Consider the following 20,732-nt stretch of genomic DNA (forward strand, 5'->3'; position numbering starts at 1 on the left):
CATTCTAAAGGAAATCAGTCCTGACTATTCATTGGAAGGACTGATGCTGAAGCTGAAACTCCAATACTTTGGCCACCTGATGTGAAGAACTGACTCATTAGAAAAGATACTGATGCTTAGAAGGCTCAAAGGCAGGAGGAGAAGGAGACAATAGAGGATGAGATGGTTGGATGTCATCACCAACTCGATGGACATGAGTTTGAGCAAGCTCTGGGAGTTGGTGATGGACAGGGAAGCCTGGCATGCTGTAGTCCATGGGGTCTCAAAGAATAAGATACTACTGAATGACTGAGCTGAACCGACTGAATTTTAGAAGGGACTGGGAGATGATTAAATAGTGCCCACATTTATACAATTAAGGATATTGAGGATTCTTGAGGATACATTCATTAATTCAATTATTCACTTTCTCAGTATGCAACAAATATTTATTGAGATTCTTAAAGGAGCCACAGGTTTTTCCTAGTCACTGAGGATAAAACAATAAACAAGTCACTGCCCTCAAAGAGTTTACAACCTATTGAATTAATGTCATTAGCAGACTAAAAGGTAGATAAGGAAAAACATAGTTTGAGCAAACTCTGGTCACTGGTGATGGACAGGGAAGCCTGTGTGCTGCAGTCCATGGGGTCACAAAGAGTCAGACATGAATGAGTGACTGAACTGAACTGGACTGATGCTTAGTATCTTTCCCCTTAAAATGAAGTCCTCACAAAAGTATATTTTTATAAATAACTTTTAAAATTCATTTTACGGATTGTAGGGTCCACTTCCCTAAAGTTATTTGGGTGACAAATGCTCAGTTGTATCTATCTGCAGTCTTTGCTGTGAGAAATCAATGGGAGTAATTTTTTGATAAAGTGGAACAAGGGGTTCTGATTGAAACACTAATATTTTTAGAGTTTGCCATTTCAACTATAAATTCAAGATTTCTCTCTCTCTCTCTTTAAACATTGTCAGCTTTTCTATAATCTGTGATATAAACTAACTTCAAATAGTATAAATCATCTTATCTTTCAGTACTTCATTTTTCTAGCTATCATCCAGAGTATACCATTTTTGATGTTTCTCTGTTATAGGGTCCTGGTTACTACTATTTGCATAATAATACAAAATAGACACTTTGAATATGTATGTATGTGCATTCTGTACCACTTGTGTTATCTTTAGATCAAAATAAGACACTATCTATGTGCTGATAATTTTGTAGTTTAAATATACAAGATTCATTTTTGAAATCCTTATAAATATAAAGAGAAAACAATAAGAAGAATTATATAGCAAGGAACTTCAGTGGAACACAAGTTCAGAGGAAGAAGAGATTGATTAACCAAGAAAGACGCAGAAGTGGTGACTCGAGCAGAGCTGTAAACCATTAATGAAATGAGATAAACTGAGCAGAGCAACATTTCAGATAAGGAAGGAGTAGGTGTTCCAACAGGAAGAAGATTCAGTGCTTTACTCAGGAGTTGCCTATTTATTGTATAAATGGAGAAGTAATCAAAGTGTGTGAGTTAGAAGAACTATCCATAAAGCAATGATTTAAGATTAGTGTGAAACCTTCAAGGCAATAACAATATGGACAATATTCACCTTCAATTCTTAATACTTACTGTTCACAATTCCACATTATACTGATGTTTCAAAAATGGAAAAGTGAATCTCTAAGAGAAAACTTGCCCTTTACACAGCTAACTAATGATAGAGCTCAGGTAAGCATCATGATATTCATATTCTAGCCCACTTGGAAAAGCAAAATCCATTGATTGTAATTTCTGCTGTTACTATTTTTAAAAACTTCACAAAAGTGTTTCTTATAATGTATCCCATACAGCTTCCACACCCATTATGTCACAATACTCAGGTAACCTGTCCTTCAACTTCAGAATGATGTCCTTTGGAAAAGAAAAATAAAATGTTATAGCACAGAATAAAGTAAATTTTGATTAAATAATTTTTCCCTTTTCCAATTTAAATTAAAATTCTTGTAGCAGAAAATAACCTGAAAAGCTGAATTTGGTCCACATATGACTAAATGTAGCAATTACTCTGTGAGTAAAGAAATGAACGTACCTATCATAATCCATGACTGCAATGGAGAGGCTGACCTGGTCCACATTCTCCGGAGGGATGTCGAAAATAATTGCCTCATTGTATACAGGGTTTAGAGTGTTTTTCTTCGTAGTTGTTTTCTTCTTTTTTAATCTTCGACCCTCATACATCAGAGACACTTTGACATAAGGATCTAGCAATAGAAAGGTAGTTTTAATAAAATGCAAATAATAGTACAAAGCACAAATAAAAACTGTGGTTAATTTTATTAAATAAGAAAAGCGGTATATTATGCCTTATAGTGGTATATTATGTCCTATAATGATATATTATGTCCTATAGTTTCAATTATACCAAAGAAATTTTTGCACTGTTAAGAAAGTTCTAGGACCTACAACAGATTTCCCAACCTGGGGATCCAGCAAAGGGACTGAGAACTCCCAGGGACTTTGACATTGGAGGCCAGTGGGATTTGATTACAGAACTTCCACAGGACTGGGGAAAGAGACTCTTGCAGGGCATAAACAACACCTTGTGCCCACCAGGATCCAAGAGAAAGGAGTAGTGTCCACATAAGAGACTGAGCCAGACGTGCATGTGTGTGTCCAAGAGTCTCTGGAGAAAGCATCGGTCAACAGTGGCCTGTTGCGGAGTCAGGGACACTAAATACAACAGTGCAGGCATAAGTCCTTTTGAAGGAAGTCTCCATTATCGTCATTACTCCTACCATAGTTTGCCCTCAGGCCAAAAAACAGGAAGGGAACACAGCCCCAATCACCAACAGAAAATTGGATTAAAGATATATTGATCACGGCACCACCTATCAGAACAAGAACCAGATTCCCCCACAGTCAGTCTCTCCCATCAGGAAGCTTCCCAAGCCTCTTATCCTTATCCATCAAAAAGCAGATAGAATGAAAACCACAGTCACAGAAAACTAACCAAACTGATCACATAGAACACAGCCTTGTCTAACTCAATGAAACATTGAGCCATGCCGGGTAGGGCCACCCAAGATGGATGGGTCATGGTGTAGAGATCTGACAAAAACGTGGTCCACTGGAGAAGGGAATGGCAAACCACTTCAGTATTCTTGCCTTGAAAACCCTGTGAACAGTATAAAAAGGCAAAATGATAAGACATTGAAAGATGAACTCCTCAGATACGTAGGAGCCCAATATACTACTGGAATAGTGGAGACATAACTCCAGAAAGATGGAGAGACAGAGCCAAAGTGAAAACAATGCCCAGGTGTGGATGTGACTGGTGATGGAAGCAATGTCTGATGACTTCCTATGAACAATATTGCATAGGAAACTAGAATGTTTGGTCTATGAATCAAGGTAAATCGGAAGTGATCAAACAGAAGATGGCAAGAGTGACCATTGACATTTTATGAATCAGTGAACTAAAATGAATTAGAATGGGTGATTTAATTCAGATGATCATTATATCTACTACTGTGGGCAAGAATCGCTTAGAAAAAAGTGGAATAGCCCTCATAGTCTACAAAAGAGTCCGAAATGCAGTACTTGGGTGCAATCTCAAAAATAAAAGAATGATCTCTATTCATTTACAAGGCAAACCATTCAATATCAGAGTAACCCAAGTCTATTCTCCAACCACTTATGCTAAAGAAGCTGAACAGTTCTATGATTATCTACAAGACCTTTTAGAATTAACATCCAAAAAAAATGTACCTTTCATCATAAGGGACAGGAATGCAAAAATAGGAAGTCAAGAGATACCTGGAGTAACAGGCAAGTTTAGTCTTGGAGTACAAAACGAAGTAGGGCAAAGGCTAACAGAGTTTTGCCAAGATAACACACTGCTTATAGCAAACATCCACTTCCAAGAAGACAAGAGACAACTCTACCCATGGACATCACCAAATGGTCAATATCAAAATGAGATTGATTATTTTCTTTGCAGCTGAAGATGGAAAAGCTCTACACAGTCAGCAAAAACAAGACCAGGACCTGACTGTGGCTCAGATCATGAATTCCTTATTACAAAATTTAGGCTAAAACTGAAGAAAGTAGGGAAAACCACTAGACCATTCAGGTATGACTTAAATCAAATCTCTTAATTATACAGTGGCTGTAGCAAACAGATTCAAGGGATTAAATCTTACACACAGAGTGCCTGGAAAACTGTGGACAGAGGTTCATGACATTGTACAGAAGGTGATGATCAAGACCATCCTCAAGAAAAATAAAGGCAAAATGGTTGCCTGAGGAGACCTTACAAATTGCTAAGAGAAGAAGAGAAGCTAAAGGCAAAGGAGAAAAGGAAAAATATACGCATTTGAATGCAGAGTTCCAAAGAACAGCAAGGAGAGATAAGAAAGCCTTCCTCAGTGATCAATGCAAAGAAATAGAGGAAAACTACAGAATGGAAAAGACTAGCTATCTCTTAAAGAAAATTAGAGACACCAAGGTAACATTTCATGCAAAAATGGGCACACTAAAGGACAGAAAAGGTAAGGACCTAACAGAAGCAGAAGATATTAAGAGGTGGCAGAAATACACAGAAGAACTATACAGAAAAGATCTTAGTGACCAGGGTAACCACGATGGTATGATCACTGACCTAGAGCCAGATATCCTGGATTGAGAAGTCAAGTAGGCCTTAGGAAGCATCACAATGAACAAAGCTAGTGGAGGTGATGGAACTACAGTTGAGATATTTCAAATCCTAAAAGATGATGCTGTGAAAGTGTTGCACTCAGTATGCCAGCAAATTTGGAAAACTCAGCAGTGGCCACAGGACTGGAAAAGGCCAGTTTTCATTGAATCCCAAAGAAAGGCAACATCAAAGATTGTTTAAATTATGGCACAATTGCAGTCATCCCACGTGCTAGTAAAGTGATGCTCAAAATTCTACAAGCCACACTTCAGTGGTACATGAACTGAGAACTTCCAGATGTTTAAGCTGGACTTAGAAAAGGCAGAGGAACTGGAAATCAAATGCCAACATCAATTGGATCATCGAAAAAGCAAGGAAGTTCCAGAAAAACATCTACTTCTGCTTTATTGACTATGCCAAAGCCTTTGACTGTATGGATTATAACAAACAGTGGAAAATTCTAAGAGATGGGAATACCAGACCAATTTATCTGCCACCTCAGAAATCTGCATGCAGGTCAAGAAGCAACAGTTAGAATCAGACATGAAACAAAAGACTGGTTCCAAATTGGGAAAGGAGGACATCAAGGCTGTATATTGTGACCCTGCTTATTTAACTTATATGCAGAGTACATCATGTGAAATGCTGGGCTGGATGAATCACAATCTGGAATCAAGATTGCTGGAAGAAATATCAATAACCTCAGATATGCAAATGACACCACCCTTATGGCAGAGTGTGAAGAGGAACTAAAGAGCCTCTTGATGAAAGTGAAAGAGGCGAGTGAAAAAGCTGACTTAAAACTCAACATTGAAGAAACAAAGATCATGACATCTGGTCCCATCACTTCACAGCAAATTGATGGGGAAACAATGGAAACAGTGTCAGACTTTATTTTGGAGGGCTACAAAATCACTGCAGATGGTGACTGCAGCCATGAAATTCAAAGACACTTGCTCCTTGGAAGAAAAGCTATGAACAACCTAGACAGCATATTAAAAAGCAGAGACATTGCTTTGCCGACAAAGGTCTGTCTAGTCAAAGCTATGGTTTTTCCAGTAGTCACATAAGGATGTGAGAGTTGAACTATAAAGAAAGCTGAGCACCAAAGAATTGATGTTTTTGAACTGTGGTGCTGGAGAAGACTCTTGAGAGTCCCTTGGACTGCAGGAAGATCCATCCTGTCTATCCTGAAAGAAATCAGTCCTGAATATTCATTGGAAGGACTGATACTGAGGCTGAAGCTGCAATACTTTAGTCACCTGATGGGAGGAACTGACTCATTAGAAAGATTTTGATGCTGGGAAAGGTTGAAGGCAGGAGGAGAAGGGGATGGCAGAGGATGAGATGGTTGGATGGCCTCATTAACTTAATGTACATGAGTTTGAACAAGCTCCGCTGTTGGTGATGGACAGGGAAGCCTGGTGTGCTGCAGTCCATGGGACCCAAAGAGATGGGCATGACTGAGCAACTGAACTGACTGACTGATGCCCTATTGTATTACCAGTTTTATAATTAAATGGCATAACTGGGGGGCAACAGAATTAGACTTCTTATTGAATGAACTAGAAAAGAATTAGTTGATCACTGTGTTTAATACAACAGAGAAAATCCACTATTTTACCAAGAGCCAGTCTAAATTATAATGTGTCTTTTAGTTATTTGAAGACATGTTTTAGTGTAAGAGATATCTAAGGAATATAATCCCAATAGGAACAATTGTATTTATTTTCTTCAAAGTGATTTAGAATTAGAAGACTAAAATTTATGAAATAGCAACATTGTATCTACATAAGTATATATAATCACAATGAATTGAAATTAGCAAAACTATACTTGTTAGGACTGTCTTGAATTGTTGGAAAAGGCACTAAATTTAGAGGTTCTGTTTCAGTCATCATGCTTGATAAGGAGTTTGGATTGAAGGAATGATTACTACAAATCATTTATTAAATGCTCAGCCATATAAAATGAAAAAAGGTAATATTTAGTTTACATATATTCTCAAGGAAGTTTCTTCAAATATATTGTCTATATGATGCCAATAGGAAAGAGAAATTTTCATTTAGGCTATATTTTTATGGGCCAAAGAGGACAAATAATTGGTAACAAGTTCTGCCCTAGCTGATCGATCTCTAACCTTAAGTAGAAAAACTGCCACAGTATTATAGAAAATCATACAATATTTGCAATAAGGAGTTCATGATCTGAGCCACAGTCAGCTCCCAGTCTTGTTTTTGCTGCCTGTGTAGAGCTTCTCCATCTTCAGCTGCAAAGAAAATAATCAATCTCATTTCAATATTGACCATCTACCGATGTCCATGTGTAGAGTCATTTCTTGTGTTGTTGGAAGAGGGTGTTTGCTATGAGCATTGCATTATCTTGGCAAAACTCTGTTAGCCTTAACTTACCTGTTACTAGAGGTTTCTCTTGACTTCCTACTTTTGCATTCCAGTCCCCTATGACAAAAATGACATCTTTTTTAGATGTCAGTTCTAGAAGGTCTTGTAAGTCTTCATAGAACCATTCAACTTCAGGTTATCTGGCATTAGTGGTTGGGGCACAGTCTTGGATTACTCTGATACTGAATAGTTTGCCTTGGAAATGAACAGAGATCATTCTGTCCTTTTGAGATTGCACCCAAGTGCTGTACTTCGGACTTTTGTTGACTATGAGGGCTATTCCATTTCTTCTAAGGGATTCTTAGAAGAATAGTAGTAGATATAGTGGCCCACAGTAATAGATATAATGGTCACCTGAATTAATTTCGCCCATTCCAGTCCATTTTAGTTCACTGATTCCTAAAATCGTGATGTTCACTCTTGCCATCTCTTGCTTTACCACTTCCAATTTACCTTGATTCATGGACCTAACATTTTAGTTTCCTATACAATCTTGTTCTTTACAGCATCAGACTTTACTTCCATCACTGGTCACATCCACAACTGGGCATTGTTTTCATTTTGGCTCTGTCTCTTCATTCTTTCTGGAGTTATTTCTCCAAAACATTAAAAAAAAAAAAAAAAGAACATGGCATCTGGTCCCATCACTTCATAGCAAATAGATGGGGAAACAATGGAAATAGTGACAGACTTTATTTTCTTAGGTTCCAAAATCACTGCAAATGGTGACTGCAGCCATGAAATTAAAAGACACTTACTCCTTGGAAGAAAAGCTATGACCAACCTAGACAGGATATTAAAAAGCAGAAACATTACTTTGCTGACAAAGTCTGTCTAGTGAAAACTATGGTTTTTCCAGTAGTCATGTATCGATGTGAGAGTTGGACCACAATGAAAGATGACCACTGAAGAATTGATGCTTTTGAACTGTGGTGTTGAAGAAGACTCTTGAGAGTCCCTTGGACTGCAAAGAGATCCAACCGGTTCATCCTAAAAGAAATCAGTCCTCAATAGTCATTGAAAGGACTGAAGCTGAAGCTTTAATTCTTTGGCCACCTAATGGGAAGAATTGACTCATTGGAAAAGACCCTGATGCTGGGAAAGATTGAAAGCAGGGGAAAAAGGGGGCAACAGAGGATGAGATGGTTGGATGGCATCACTGATGCAATATACATGAGTTTGAGCAAGTTATGGGAGTTCGTGATGGACAGGGAAGCCTGGTGTGCAACAGTCCATGGGGTCACAAAGAGTCAGACAGGACTGAGCAACTGAACTGAACTGAACTGGTATAATATTTATCAAAAGTTTGCTTTTTGTACCTTTTTATTAAAAGGAAGCATGGTTTTGGAAGAGGGTATAGGCATTGGGGTGAGTTTGCTAGGTGGTAAAACTGTCTATTCTATCTTCATTTGTTCTTTTTTTTCATTATAGTTACCCTCCAATTATAGCACTACAATTTTTTTTCACTCTATCAATATAATCATAGATCATATTTCCTTAGAATAAGCCAAAAATGTGACGTTAATTTATTTCAGCAAATGAATGAAAGGAAAGTTTTTTAGATTCTAGAAAAATGTATCTGTATATTTCATAAGCATTTGTACCAAGGGGCCAAAACACATTTTGTGGCTGGAAATAAGGTATATAGAGGAAAACAAGGTAAAAGGGAAATATTCAATGACTGTTTGTATTTTTTTTAACTTTTTATTTTATATTGGCATACAGTTGTCAAACTCAGCTGAGCGACTAACAAACACACATACAGAGTTGATTAACAATGTTGTGTTAGTTTTAGGTTTACAGAAAAGTGGTTCCGTTATGCATATATTTTTATGCATATACATGCATCTATTCTTTTTATGGGCTTCCCTGGTAGCTCAGACGGTAAAGCATCTGCCTACAATGCAGGAGACCTGGGTTCGATCCCTGAATAGGGAAGATCCCCTGGAGAAAGAAATGGCAACCCATTCCAGTATTCATGCCTGGGAAATCCCATGGACCAAGGAGCCTGGTGGGCTACAGTACATCGGGTCGCAAAGAGTTGGAGACGACTGAGTGACTTCACTTCACTTCACTTCACTTCATTCTTTTTCTAATTCTTTTCCCATTTAGACTGTTACAGTATTGAGTAGAGTTATCTTCCCTATAGAGTACGTGCTTGTTGGTTATCCATTTTAAATATAGCAGGGTGTGGTGGTGGTTTAATTGCTAAGGCGTGTCTGACTCTTGTGACCCAATGGACTGTAGCCGCCAGGCTCCTCTGTCCATGGGATTCTCCAGGCAAGAATATTGGAATGGGTTGCCATTTCCTTCTTCAGAGGATCTTCCTGACCCAGGAATTGAACCCTGGATCCCCTGAATTGCAGGCAGATTCTTTACTGACTTAGCTATGAGGGAAGCCCAGGTTGTATATATCAATAGCATTGTGTACATATCAATCCCCTAATCCCTGGCTATTCCTTCCCCCCACCCAGTCCCCCTGGTAACCATAAGTTTGTTCTCTAACTCTGTGAGTTTGTCTAAATAGAAATATTGATCAATGGAACAGGATGGAAAACCCAGAAATAAACCCATGAACCTATGGTCAATTAATCTATGACAAAAGTGGAAAAACTAAACAATGAAATAATGGAGGTAAGATAGTCTCTTCAATAAATGGTGCTGGGAAAACTAGACAGCTATATGTTAAAAAAATGAAATTAGAACATTCTTTAGCAGCATACACAAAAATAAGCTCAAAATGGATTAAAGGCCTAAATGTGAGATGAGACACTATAAAACTCTTAAGAGCACCCATGGATGATTCATGTCAATGTATGGCAAAAACCACTACAATATTGTAAAGTAATTAGCCTCCAATTAAAATAAATAAATAAATTTAAAAAAAAAAAACCTCTTAGAGCAAGACATAGGCAAAAGACTTTCTGACATAAATCGCAGCAACATCTTTTTTTTGATCTGTTTCTCACAGTAATGGAAATGAAAGCAAAAATAAACAAATGGGACTTAATTAAACTCAAAAGCTTTTGCATAGCAAAGGAAACAATAAACAAAACTAAAAGACAATCCACAGAAAGGGAGAAAATATTTGCAAACAATGTGACTGACAAGGGGTTTGTTTTCAATATTTACAAAGAGATCATGCATTTTAACATCATCAAAACAAACAACCCAGGGCTTCCCTGGTTGCTCAGTGGTAAAGAAATCACCTGCCAATGTAGGAGATATGGGGTCAGTCCCTGATCTGGGAAGACCCCACTTCCATGGAGCAACTAAGCCCACAACCCACAACTACTCTTAAGTCTATACACTCAAGAGCCGAGGAGCCACAACTATTGAGCCCACATGCAGCAACTACTGAAGCCCATGAGCCCTAGAGCCCGTGCTCCACAACAATAGAAGTCACAACATTGAGAAATCCAAATGGCCTCTACAGAGTAGCTCCCATTCACCTCAACTAGAGACAAGCACATGCAGCAACAAAGACCCAACACAGCAAAAATATAAATAATAAAGAAATAAATAAAAATTATAAAATACAATCAAATAAAAAAATGGGCTGAAGATCTAAATAGACATTTCTCCAAAGAAGACATATAGATGGCCAGAAGGCATATGAAAAGATGCTCAACATTGCTAATTACTTAGAGAAATACAAATCAAAACTATAATAAGATATCACCTCACACTAGTCAGAATGGCTGTTATCAAAAAAGTCAACAAAAAATATATGCTGAGAGGGTGTGGAAAGAAGGGAATCTTCCTAATCTGATGGTGGAAATGTAAATTGATACAGCCACTATGAAGGTTTCTTCAAAAACTGGGTCTTCCCTGGTGGTTCAGACAGTAAAGAATCTGCCCACTATGCTGGAGACACAGGTTTGGTCCCTGGGTTGGGAGGATCCCCTGGAGAAGGGAGTGTCTACCCATTCCCTTTTTCCCTTAAGAATTGCAGTATTCTCATCTGGAAAATCCCATGGACAGAGGACCCTGGCAGGCTATAGCCCATGGGGTCACAAAGAGTCAGACACAACTGAGCAACTAACACTTCACTTCACTTCAAAAACTAAAAATACAGCTACCATATGACACTGCAATCCCATTTCTGGGCATATACCCAGAGAAAAACATGGTCTGAATGGATACATGTATCCCAGTGTTCACTGTTTTACAATAACCAAGACATGGAAGCACCTTAAATGTCCATTGACAGTGGAATGGATAAAGAAGATGTGGTATGGAATATTATTCAGCTATTAAAAGAGAATGAAATAATGTCATTCGCAGTAACATGGATGGACCTAGAGAAGTCATACTGAGTTAAATCAGTCAGATAGAGAAAGAGAAATACTGCATGGTATTGCTTATATGCAAATCTAAAAATGATATAAATGAACTTATTTGCAAAATAGAAACATTCCTATATATTTTTCTTTTTTTTTTTTAATTTTATTTTATTTTTAAACTTTACATAACTGTATTAGTTTTGCCAAATATATTTTTCAATTTTTAATAATAGGAAGTATGTTCTAAGGAAGAAACTCACTTTTGTGGTATGAACCCCAGGCCTAAGCCTCTTATTAACAGTAAGAATGAGGCCTGGTTTATCATTTACTACCCCCATCATGTCTCTGATGACATTTCTCTATTAGTGATAAAGATAATTTACTGGTTCCTTACTTGATTCACAAGGCTGATGTGTGACTTAATGAGGTGATGTTCTCAAAGCATGCACTCCCCTGATGAGAAGCTTCATATAAATAAAAAATATTCTTGAACTTAATTACAACTTTGCTGTTTGCTTGTCTGGAAATTTGGTTCTCCTTCAATACATGGTAGAAAGAGCAAAATAAACAATAATTTGCAGAATACATTGTTTATCTTAAGTTCTTCCACATTTGTTTACTTAAGACTTTTTCACCAAAATGAATGTAGAATTAATTTCCTTTCTTTCTATCTTTACATTTCAACTATGCAGTGCAAATTTTAAAAAATGAATAAAAATTCATAACAAATTTTAAAAGATGAGACAGAGAAAGACATGCAATGAGAAGTCTCCTTCCCATCTGTTCCCATACTTCTCCACCCCTCAGTTTTTATATATCACTCAATTATTTCTTTATGCAAATATTAGCAACATGATATATATTTTAAGATTACACATTCTTATATCAAAAGGAGCATGATATCCATATTTATGCTTGTACATCATTTTTTATTCAGTTAATTTTTCCTGGAATTCTTTTTACATTAGAGTTCTTAATATTTTTTGTGTTGCAAATTTAGTTTATTTTGTTCTGAAGAACTAAAAGGTTATATAAACTGCACTCCCCGTGTCATCTTTTACTATATCTGCATTACTATTTCTTATTTATTTAATTCAACAAATGCTATTGACCTCCCTACTCTGTCCTTATCATTTTTTCTTCCACAGAGCTGTGCCAAAGTTCCCTATTAACTTACAAATAACTCTTCAGAACTGTGGTGATTTAAATGAAGGGATTAAAGAGAATGATGGGGTTTTACCTCTTTATCAAATCTAGAACAAGAGTAATTTCCTCCACTAATGTTTTTAAAAAACTTTAAGGTGTGTTCATGTACTTTATTATATCTCTCTATTCCTGTATTCAAGCATGCTCAGTCACTTCAGTTGTGCTCGACTCTTTGTGACCCCACGGACTATAGCCCTCCAGGCTCCTCTGTCCATGGAATTCTTCAGGCCAGAATACTGGAGTGGGTAGCCTTTCCCTTCTCCAGAGGATCTTCCCAATCCAGGGATCGAACCCAGATCTCCCACATTGCAGGTGGATTCTTTACCAGCTGACCCACAAGGGAAGCCCCGAAGTGTATGGTAAGTTACACATTTTTTTGTGAAAGAACTAAATCAGTAGAGAAAGAAATTAAAATATAAACCCAAGTTCAAAGGCAATCTACTTGATAATACCTTTCAAAAATGCCATAGTGATAATGTAAACTAAAGAGGTGTTTAGAACACTTTAGTTGGTAATTTTTTTTTTCTACTTTTATAGTGCCCCAAGCCTTCCCAGGTGGTGCTAGTGGTAAAGAACACACCTGTCAATGCAAGAGACATAGAGATGCTGGTTCAATCTTGGGAAGATCCCCTGAAGAAGAAAATGGCAACCTACTCCAGTATTCTTGCCTGGAGAATCCCATGGACAGAGGAGCCTGGTGCGCTACAGTCCATGGGTTCACAAAGAGTCGGACACAACTGAAGTGACTTAGCACATAGTGCCCCACAACAGACAAATGAACTTAATAATTCAGCCGCCATTCATAATTTCAGCTATATGGCATGTTTGTTTGGGAATGTCCCCATCAGCCAATTGTGAACATACCTGATGAGCCAGTGATATCCATAGCCTTCAGGTTTCTGCACTTGATGACGGTCAATGTCATACGTCCAGCAGTTGGCAAATAACAAAGGGAAAACATTATTTCACCCAGATCTATACTTTCCTAGAAAGGAAATAAGTAACGTTAGCAATTTAAAACACCAGATAGTGAAAAAAAATTAGTGCTAAGTAAAAAAAAATCACTTTAATGGACTATTTGGATTCCATTTTAAATTGTTTTATTGAGGATATATGTTACAATGCAAAAATGCTCTAATAAACAGGTAAGAAAAGAGAGTATATCCCAGGTGGTATTTTGATATATCTACTTGTATTTCTAACCAGAATCTCAAACTTAATACAGTCAGAATAAGACTACTGGTTCTACTTATTTGCAAACATTTACTAAAACCAGTTCCTCTGTCATCTTTCCAAAATCAGGAAGTGGTATCTTAATTCATCCAGAGGTTGCAGTTAAAAACCTAGCACTTACTTTTATTCTTCTTTTTCTCTCACCCCTAACACATCCAACCCACATCTTGCCTACATTATCTATAAAACATATCTGAAATTACTGACATTCTTTGCAGATCTATTACTATTAATCTCACGGAAGCCACTTTCACTTCTTATCAGGATTACTGCAAAGATTAATCAGAAGCAGTCAGTGTGGTGACTTATGAAATGCAAATCACATTATCTCACTTTCCTGCTTAAAATCATCTAAACAGCTGGTATATCTAGGAAATTCCAGATTAATACCTTTTGTACTGGTATAATTATCAAGAATATCTCTATTATTAAATATGTCTTTGTTTAGATAATGTATTACCAAGTCATTCACATAGGCCCCATGTGACCTGGTCTCATCTGTCACTCTATTAATCTCTTGCCCCTTCCTCAGTTCACTCTCATGTAGGCCAAAAGCCTTTTTCTCAGTTATTCATCGGATGATGTTTGTTTGTGCTTTTGACTTTTGCATTTTCTTTTTCTCTCCCGTAACTTTACATGGCTGACTCAGCTCACCATGTAGGGCTCAGCTCAAAAAAAAATCTCTTCAGTGAGGCCTTCCTCCTTCCTATCCTATACCCACCCTAATCACAGATTCTTCACATTTTTTCATAGCGCTAAGCATCATCAGAATTATCTTTTAAATTCATTTTTCATTTCCCCGACTCCCACATGTAAGGTCTAAGGGAATATAGATCTTATCTATCTTATTTTTGTAACCTAGTGAAGGTACATAGCTGACTTTCAGTGCAGTCTTTGAAGGAATGAAAATACTATTAATTAATCTGGATAAAAATCTGAACAGCTTTGCTTCATTTGTAAAGTAAAACCATCCATAGTATCCTGGTATAGATAAATTTGCTGTCAAAGTCTGCATAGATGGTGGACAAATGAAAATGAGTGTGAACAATGCATATTCTGGATGCTTCTCAAAAAGTTGTTTACAGGAGTTAAATTATTCCTGGTTAGAAAATCTGTGGTAGATTTAATATGGGGAAGAACAAGTTGCTATTCATTCAGGTTCATAAAACTTGGTTCTTAAAAATTTTTCATGAAACACTATTAACATTTATTGGACTAATTCTTACAATTCAAGTTCTGATCTATGTAATTCCCATTTCTTTATTCATGGTCTAGAATTAGTGTTAGTTGCTCAGTCATGTCTGACTCTTTTCTACCCCATGGACTGTGCACAATAGCCAACCAGGCTCCTCAGTTCATGGAATTATCCAGGCATGAATATGGAGTGGATAGCCATTCACTTCTCCAGCGGATCTTCCTGACCCAAGGACAGAACCTGGGGTTCCTGCATTGCAGGCAAATTCTTTACCTTCTGAACCATCAGGCCTAGCAATTAAAAGCATAAATATTAGAGTCAGCTAAAGTTGCACTGACTCCTGTTTTCTCCTTCTGAGCTGTGAGATCCTAGGAAATTTAATTAAGCTTTGAATGTCGGAAATTTCATTTTCAGATTGAAGAAAATATCCTCCCCACAGGGGTTTTAATCAGTAATTGAGATAATGTAAATAAAGTCCAAGGCATTTAACAAAGTGTCTGGCATATGATAAGGCATGCTGTTTTGTTCATTGCTGTATTGCTATCACATGGAGCAATGTCTTAACACATATCAGGTGCTCAGAAATATTGGATAAGTGAAAAAAATAAATAGAAGAATTATTATTTTTTAAAAAAAAGGGTAAGAAAATAATTATTTTAAAACAAAAGTATATCCAAATGGCTCTCCTCTGGGTTGTTTGCTGCACACTTAAAATAGCAAGAAAGATCTAAAAGGAGAAGCCTGAGGAAAACAGGAAGATACAGCCTCCTATGGGACTCATTCTTCTCACTACCAAGAAAATATTGAGCATTATTTGTTAGGTACACTGGTAGGTGCTGTAGATACTAAAAGAGAGATGGCATGATTCTGCCCTCGAAGATCTCAGCTGAGGAGGAAGTCCTTATATAAGACTATAAACGGCTAATAAAATAAGTCTGAATTTATTTATCTGATTCTTTACTTATTCTCTTTTCCAAGAATTTCTTTAGGCTCAGTTAATGGGTTAAAATCCTTTGTCTGTAGCCCATCCTTCTTTCCTTTTCTGGATGTTTGTCTTCCCAGGAACTATCAATCAGAGTAGGCACTTTTTGTTGAAAGCTGGTAAAAATTAAAGTGCTGTTAAACTGCTGTACTCAATATGCCAGCAAATTTGGAAAACTCAGAAGTGGCCATAGGACTGAAAAAGGTAAGTTTTCAATCCAATCCCAAAGAAGGGCAATGCCAAAGAATGTTCATACTACCACACAATTGCACTCATTTCACATGCTAGCAAAGTAATGCTCAAAATTCTCCAAGCTAGGTTTCAACAGTACATGAACCGAGAACTTCCAGATGTTCAAGTTGGATTTAGAAAAGGCAAAGGAACCAGGGATCAAATTGTCAACATCTATTGGATCATTGAAAAGTCAAGAGTTCCAGAAAAACATCTTCTGCTTCATTGATTATGCTAAAACCTTTAACAGTGTGGATCAAAAAATTGTGTAAAATTTTTAAAGAGATGGGAATAACAGATCACCTTACCTGCCTCCTGAGAAATCTGTATGCAGGTCAAGAAGCAAGAATTAGAACTGGACATGGAAAAACAAACTGGTTAAAAATTGGGAAAGGACTATGTCAAGGTTGTATAGTTTCACCCTGCTTGTTTAACTTATATTCAGAGTACATCATGAGAAATGCAGAGCTGGATGAATCACAAGCTGGAATGAAGACTGCCGGGAGAAATATCAACAACCTCAGACATGCAGTTGACACCACTCTTTTGGAAGAAAGTGAAGAACTAAAGAGCCTTGGTGAAGATGAAAAAAGACACTGAAAAAGCTGGCTTAAACTCAACATTCAAAACACGAAGACTGTGGCATCCGGTCCCATCACTTCATGGCAAATAGATGGACAAACAATGGAAAGAGTGACAGACTATTTTTGAGGGTCCAAGATCACTGTAGATGGTGACTGCAGCCATGAAATTCAAAGACCCTTGCTCCTTGGAAGAAAAGCTATGACAAACCTAGACTGCATATTAAAAAGCAGAAACATTACTTTGACAACAAAGGTCCATCTAGTTAAAGCTATAGTTTTTCCAGTAGTCATTTATGGATGTGAGAGTTGGACCATAAAGAAAACTGAGCACTGAAGAATTGATGCTTTTGAGCTGTGGTGTTGAAGAGGACTCTTGAGAGTCCCTTGGACTGTAAGGATATCAAACTAGTCAATGTAAAGAAAATCAGTCCTGCATATTCATTGGAGGGACTGGTGCTGAAGTTGAAGTTCTAGTACTTTGGTCACCTGATGGGAAGAGCTGACTCATTAGAAAAGCCCTGTTGCTGGGAAAGATTGAAGGCAGCAGGAGAAGGGGATGACAGAGTAAAAGATAGTTGAATGGCATTACCAACTCAATGGACATGAGTTTGAGCAAGCCCTGGGAGATGGTGGACAAAGAAGCCTGGCGTGCTGCAGTCCATGAGGTCACAAAGAGTCAAATATGACTGAGAGACTGAACAACAACAACAAAAATTAAAGGATCCCTTTATAAATATAGAACAAGATGCCAAGTGCCACCAAGAAACATGTTGGGGATTGTGATGGATAAATTAGGAAAGAAATAGGAGAGATAATCTCAGAGACAACATACTTAGAATTCAACAGGACATGAACCACATTTTCTGCTTGTGCAGAAAAAGAGTACACAGAGACTTCTAAAGGGGTTAATAAAACATTTTCATACCTCTGACTGATGGTTTTACTTTTATACATCACACAATCTGTAGGAGTAATTTTCTTTTTCTTTTGATGTATCACATGTTTACAGGGTAGAACAAAGAAAGTTTGCTGTGTTTGGTGCCATCTCTGAAAGATCCTATCTATGAATTGATTGCAACATAATTTTGACTATCAATAGGTATTGGCAAATATGAAGAGGTTAAATTGACGAGTGATTGAAGAACTAGCCCAAATAAACTGAAAGAAAAGAATATGGACCACTTTTTAAAGGACCACTTTGATGACAAGCTAGTTGGCTTTTTGCTCACTGCAGTACTAAGAAATCTACTTAAATGTGTCAATTCCACATAGTCAGGAGTTTTAAGGAAACTGGAATGAGCTGAGTGGGGAAAATTAATGTATTGTAGGCATGTATAATAACTGCACAAAATTTGAGTCTTCCTTAAGACTAAGTTTTTCCTTTAGGAAGTAAAAATTAGAAAGAAGTAAAACTGCCCATATATAGAAAAGGGCAAAATATTCTCTAGGGTAAATACAAATATTCTTCAGCTTTTTAAATCTAGAAGCAATACAAGAGATAATTATGAGAAATGAACTTGATGAAGGTAAAGGGCTGTATGACCTATAAAAAGATCCCATAACAAGAGTGCATCAAATCTCTGGATTTTGGTGACAGTCTTCTGAGCTACAATGTGCATTGATCTCAGTACCCACCACTGAATCTGTCCCTATATTGATAGCCCTCCTCCAGGGACCAGACTGAGTTTTATTTGACTCTGTCTGCCCCAGAGCAATGCAATTTATAAGGAAAGTCACTTTCAACAACCTGAACTTCCCAGACCCAGCAAAAGACCAGGAAATAAACTGAAAGGTCTCTGAATATACAGCATAAATATAACATAGTTATGCAGTAAAATTCTCTTATATAAGAATGCTATACCATCCCTATCCAACACCCATTTACTATTATTTTAGACAAAATTCTAAGAAGAATGTTTAATTGGTGTATTGATCTGTAACAGGTCAAAACTCACACATGAAATGTAAAGTTGGGAAAACTAACAGCACTAGGTCTAGCAAAGCAGAGATAAACGATAGCTACAGAGATACAAAGCATATAAAAAAGAAGCAAATACTGTATCCTAAAAAGGATAGCAATCTAGAATTTTGTATTAAAGGTGACTAACACTAATAATGCCTCAGTAACTTAAAAATGTCATCTTATTACAGAGTTGAAGAGTAATTAAAGTTCAAAATGATGATTCTGAGTCATCAAGCTAGGGAAAATTATCCTTTATGTTTTGTTTAAGAAAGTAGAGAAGTATACACTATTTTTTGAAGTTATTTTTATCCCCAAGCCTTAAAGTGTTTAAAATAATAATTTTGGCTTAAAATGAGAAATGCTTTGAATTTCTGAAAATTTTATTTATGAGTAATCTCATTTACTGTAATGCTCTATAAATATGAACTCCCCATATTAACCCTTGAAAAACATTTGTGTCTTTATGCATATAGTTATTTGAAAGCCTACTGTTAAGTCTAGGATATCATGTTCCATAAATTTTCTTTCAGATAGGACAACTTAAATTTAATTCTGATACACACACACATAATTGGTGAAACATTCACAATGACAATTTTCTTAATCCATTGGAATAAAGGGCTTATGAATAAAAGCTAACACTAGGGTCAGGTTAGACACTGTATCTTTGATTTCTTTTACCTGGTTCCACAGACATAGAGCTTGAGAGATCAAGATAATTGATGACTGGCTGCAGTCAACTTCTGAAACATAGTCACACTGATAAAGTTTTTGTGTGTACTGTCTCCTTAAAATAGCAATCATTGGAAAGATAAATCAGTATGCAAACAGTTGCACTGCATATCTTATTTCAGGAATAACTGAACTAATAGCGAGCTCAAGATATGGAGAGGAGGCAGTTTAAAGGCTCAATGACTAGTGTGTACAATAACCAATGGAAGCACTCCTGGAGGGAAATAATCATTATTTGGGGTTTGAAGAATTAATAAAATTGAGTTTTACAGGGAAGAGTAGGAATAATGCTACAGGTGAGTACTATGATAAATATTCAGAAATAAGAATGGACAATTTACGTTGAGAAATATGGAGTTTGGCAACATGTTGAAGTAGGTTTAAGGCTAGATATAGTTGGTTTGGTGACTTCTCTGGGCAACAGGGATCCAAAGGTTTTGGTAACACTAGAGAGTGGGAGCTTGGCAGAATGAAAAGGGCATAGGTTCCTGGATTGGAAAAGCCAGAGCTGAAAGCTACATCTTCCATGTACTAGTTCCCAAGCACATGGCAAAAATATGACCTCCTTTAACTTCAGGTTGACCACAAGTAAAATGGGGATAATAACTTCTGCCTCACAAGGTAGGTATCATCCATATAAAGTGCCTGGCATTAATAGACATTCAAAAGTAATGATACCAATGAAAATAATGGTTTAAAAACATTTATTTATTTTGAGTAGGCTACATTAGGCTGGGAAAAGACCAAAGAGAGGGATCACTGAAGTAAACAGATATAGGGAAGTGCTGGCTAAAGATATGCTTGAATTCAGATCTATTAGAAGGATCATTAAGACTTCTTTTAAAAAATCTTTAAATGAACAACTTGTTGCCATAGTGACAGCAGTCATCATATCCACTTAGGACCCTAAATGCAGCCTGCCTTCCAAATTTCCTGCTTGGTAAGAAAACAGATGGCTTTCCTCACTTTGTTAAATATGTTATTGGATCAAATGAGTGTCTTCTTAAAGTTACTATTTTACTTCATGAAATGAAGCTATAGTGAAATGAAGACCCAAAGAGGGTCTACTGAATTTAAACTACAGTAAAATACTTATATCTGTCTGACCCACACCTCCTATACACCTGAGGAAATCATAGAACTTAACCTCAATCAATCCATTTAACCCTATTTGGCCTTAGTGTTTTTTTGGTATAAAATGAAGGTGTTCAAAGAGAAAAACTAGTTGATCTTCCAGC

The 20,732-nt window shown here is 36.9% G+C and overlaps 1 protein-coding gene across 3 annotated transcripts in view; it reads right to left on the minus strand.

Moving 5' to 3' along the window:
- The window catches only part of SYT10 (synaptotagmin 10), a 121,590-nt gene that overhangs the window by 6,169 nt on the left and 94,689 nt on the right, over positions 1 to 20,732 (minus strand). For all 3 annotated transcript variants that reach the window (XM_055573876.1, XM_055573866.1, XM_055573887.1), the window contains exons 4-5: positions 13,439 to 13,559; positions 2,074 to 2,245 (exon numbers count right to left, since the gene is read on the minus strand). In XM_055573876.1, coding sequence (XP_055429851.1) covers positions 2,074 to 2,245; positions 13,439 to 13,559 — 293 coding nt within the window. The remainder of the gene's footprint in view (positions 1 to 2,073; positions 2,246 to 13,438; positions 13,560 to 20,732) is intronic.

The sequence above is a fragment of the Bubalus kerabau genome, chromosome 1 (assembly GCF_029407905.1).
Source record: "Bubalus kerabau isolate K-KA32 ecotype Philippines breed swamp buffalo chromosome 1, PCC_UOA_SB_1v2, whole genome shotgun sequence".
In the NCBI taxonomy this organism is placed as follows: Eukaryota; Metazoa; Chordata; class Mammalia; order Artiodactyla; family Bovidae; genus Bubalus; species Bubalus kerabau.